The sequence below is a fragment of the Galeopterus variegatus genome, unplaced genomic scaffold (genome assembly GCF_000696425.1).
Source record: "Galeopterus variegatus unplaced genomic scaffold, G_variegatus-3.0.2 Scaffold647, whole genome shotgun sequence".
Classification (NCBI taxonomy): domain Eukaryota; kingdom Metazoa; phylum Chordata; class Mammalia; order Dermoptera; family Cynocephalidae; genus Galeopterus; species Galeopterus variegatus.
Genome location: NW_007726758.1, coordinates 273,494 through 276,830, shown reverse-complemented (window position 1 = coordinate 276,830; position 3,337 = coordinate 273,494). Strand labels below are relative to the sequence as shown.

The window sequence follows — 3,337 nt, the reverse complement described above, 5'->3', positions numbered from 1 at the left end:
GTTGTCAGCATGACAACTGCTGACCTCAGACTCGATGACACGTCTCCAAGTCCCTTCTCACTCCAGGAAGAGGAAACACAGGGCTAGAGTCCAGAGTCAGAGCAACAACAATAATAACGGCAGTGACCATTTTTACTGAGCACATACTATGCACCAGGCACCATGGCAAGCATCTTAGGCACATTCTTTTATCTCCTCAGCACACCAGCCCTGGGCGGGAGACACTTCCTATCTCTACCTTCCAGATAGGAAGCTTAGGACACAGAGAGATTAAGTAACCTGCCAGAGACCACACAGTTATCGAGTAGCTGGAATTTGAACCCTTACAGTCTGGGGCCAGACCCTACACCCCTAACCATGAGGCTACACTGCCCCTCAGGAGATAGGATTTCTTTGGGACTTTTCTTACCTTATCTTAAAATCATTAGCTTAAGGCTTCAATGAATTAATAAGAATAACAATAGAATAATCATTATTATAACACTAGAGGTAGCTACTACTTATCCATCACCTACTACTCTCTCCCTCCCCTACTCGTTCCAGCCACACTGGTCTCTCCACCCGTTCCTAGATCTCATCAGGCACACTCCTACCTCAGTGCCTTTGCACTGGCTACTATTCCCTCTCCCTGGAAAGGTTCCTGTACACATCTGCTCTGACTTCTTCCCTAAAGGCTCTAATGCCACTGCTCAGGGAAGTCCTCCAGGATCATCCTGCCTAAAACAGCTCATACCTCTCTTGCACTTATACCTCCTTCAATCTGCTTTGTTTTCTCCATTTTGCATGTAACTGCTTGACCACTGTCAGGTAGCTGCGTGCAAAACACACATCTACTCCCCACTGGCAGTGGCAATAAGGGTGGGGACTTTGCTTGATTTCCTGCTGTGTCCCCAGCTCCTGGGCAAGTGCCCAGCACAAAATAGGTTCTTGGTAAATAGTGAAGGAATTTGTTGGGCTCTCAGTTGTGGTCAGCAACTGTTCCAGCGTTTACCTGCATTAAATTGCTCTGATTGGTCAGAAGCATCCTAAGACAGGAAGACTATATTATCTTCTGCATTTTATTTTACTTTACTTTTTGCTTTTTACAAACTGTTTCAAACACACAGAAAAGGAGACAGAATGGCATAAGCCCCCATAAACCCATTACCTTGATATAATCGATACAAATATTTGGCTATTTTGCCTTCATTTTCCTCTAAAGTATTTTAAAGTAAACACAGACATCAATGACATTCACCCCTACATACTTCAGTGAGCTTCTGTAAAAAATAAAAATAGTTTTCTCACACAACCATAAAACCATTTTCATGACAGCGATATCTACTTTCTTGGCTGAAGTGTTTTAAGGTAAATTGCAGACATTGTCATTTCACCCCCAAATATTTCAGCGTGCATCTCTAGATGATAAGGACATTTTCCCACAAACCACAATACCACTATCTCTCCTAACAAAACTAACAAAAATCTTAATATTGAATGATCAGCCACATTCGAATCTCTCTTTGGGACAAGTTTTTAATTCCCATTTTACAGGTGAGGAGAGTGATTGCCCAAGGTCCCATAGCAGGAAGAGGGGGAACTGGGATTTGCACCCAGGCAGCCTGAGGACACAGTTCTGCCGTCAGCTACTAGAGTCAGAGCCGAGCCAGCTCCCCGCGCCCCGCCCCCACAACGGGCTGGCCGCACCCTGGGAAGGGAAGTTTTGTCCTGGGAGGCCCGTGGGGGAGGCGGGGAGAGACGCCCACGCATCTGGGACTGACTCGCTCTTTCGCAAAACGTATGGGAGGAGCCCCCGGGGCCACAAAACTGTCTCCTCCCTGGGGCCAGACGTGAGCAGAGGTGCAGGGAGGCCGCGGACAAGAGCCGCCCTCCGGACATGGGCCGTCGGCTGCCGCTGCTGCTGCTGCTGGTTCAGACCTGCATCCCAGGTAGGGACTGGGTGCCCGAACGCCTGAGCTGGGTCTGATAGGGGTGGGGTGGGGTTCAAGGGTGAGGTGGAGAAACGTTGTTCAGTTCCCAGCACCTCCCTCCAATCAAGTTATAATTCTCCTGCTATATGCAGCCCCACCCAGCGCAGTAGCTGGCACACAGTGGGCGCTCAGGAAATACACGGGTACTTCAAAAAGTTCATGGAAAGATTCGTAGTATTGGGGGGGTGGGGGTGTTTTTTTGGCGACTGGCCGGTGCCGGGATAATTCTATTTGTCCAGGAACTCTTTGAAGTACCTTCGCATTAGTTGAGCAAAGGCATTTAAGCACAGCCATCATTTGGTGAGTGCTCTCTATTCCAGGCCCTCTTCTAAGCTCCTTCCTTGCCATTTCAAACTAGGCAGATGGGACTGTTCATTCCTTTTCACAAAGAAGGAAACTGAGGCACAGAGAGGTTAAGTAACTGGTCCGAATCACACAGCCAGTCCTTGAGTAAGTGTGATTCTGACCCCGCAGCGACGCCCCACAGCGCTGTCCACTCTGTCGGATCCCCCCTTTGAGAGACAGGCAGGACAGCGCCCCATTTTACAAAAGATCTGAAGAGAGTCAGGCCGAGCGTCGCGGAGCCAACGCCTGGGCACCCAGGGCTTGTCCCTCGAGGATCTTCCCCTTTCACTACCCCTTCGCCGACGTGACCGTCTCATCTGCTTCCTCCGGAAAACGTGGAGGAATGGGCTTAAGAAAGGAGAGGAAATGGAGAAGGAACTGAATCAGGGCGGGAGCGGTGGCGTGACAGTAAAGCTCTCGGGCCACGGGAGGCCGAGGATGAGTAACAGCTGCGGAGGACTCGGAATTTGGGGCCGGGAGAGCCTTGTGTGTAGGCCTGGTGGGCTGGGATAGGGCCTGGGCGCGGGGAGAGTGGGCGGGGTTATAACCCCGGGAGGGAGTGGAGGGCGTGGCTAGAACGTCGGGAAGAGCTGGGGGCGGGGCTAGAATGTCGGGAGGAGCTGGGGGCGGGGCTAGAGTATCTGGGAGAGGTCGTCGGGGGACGTGGAGTAGTTGGGATTAGAATCCCGGGAGGGGGGGCTGGCCCGGTGGCGCACTGGATAGTGCGCCGCTTGGGAAGCGCGGCGGCGCTCCCGCCTGAGGGTTCGGATCCCACATACAGACCGGTTCCCGCTCACTGGCTGAGCAAAAAAAAAAAAAAAAAAAAAAAAAAAAGAATCCCGGGAGGGCCGGTGGGCGGGGTTAGAGCTTCGGAAGGACTGGTGGGCCCGGAGAGAAGGTCGGGGAGAGTCGACGCAGGGGCGAGAATAGAACCTGAAAGCGTGGGCCGGCTCGTGGCTCAATCGGGAGAGTGCGGTGCTGATAACACCAAGGCCCCGGTTCGCATCCCCTATAGGGATGGC

At 51.9% G+C, this 3,337-nt stretch overlaps 1 protein-coding gene across 1 annotated transcript in view; it reads left to right on the top strand.

Moving 5' to 3' along the window:
- The first annotated feature begins 1,569 nt into the window (after positions 1–1,569).
- PLAUR (plasminogen activator, urokinase receptor) overlaps positions 1,570–3,337 on the top strand; it is a 13,512-nt gene continuing 11,744 nt past the window's right edge. Inside the window, exon 1 of the mRNA XM_008570942.1 lies at positions 1,570–1,928. Within this exon, the coding sequence (XP_008569164.1) occupies positions 1,877–1,928 (52 nt within the window). The 5' untranslated portion in view covers positions 1,570–1,876. The remainder of the gene's footprint in view (positions 1,929–3,337) is intronic.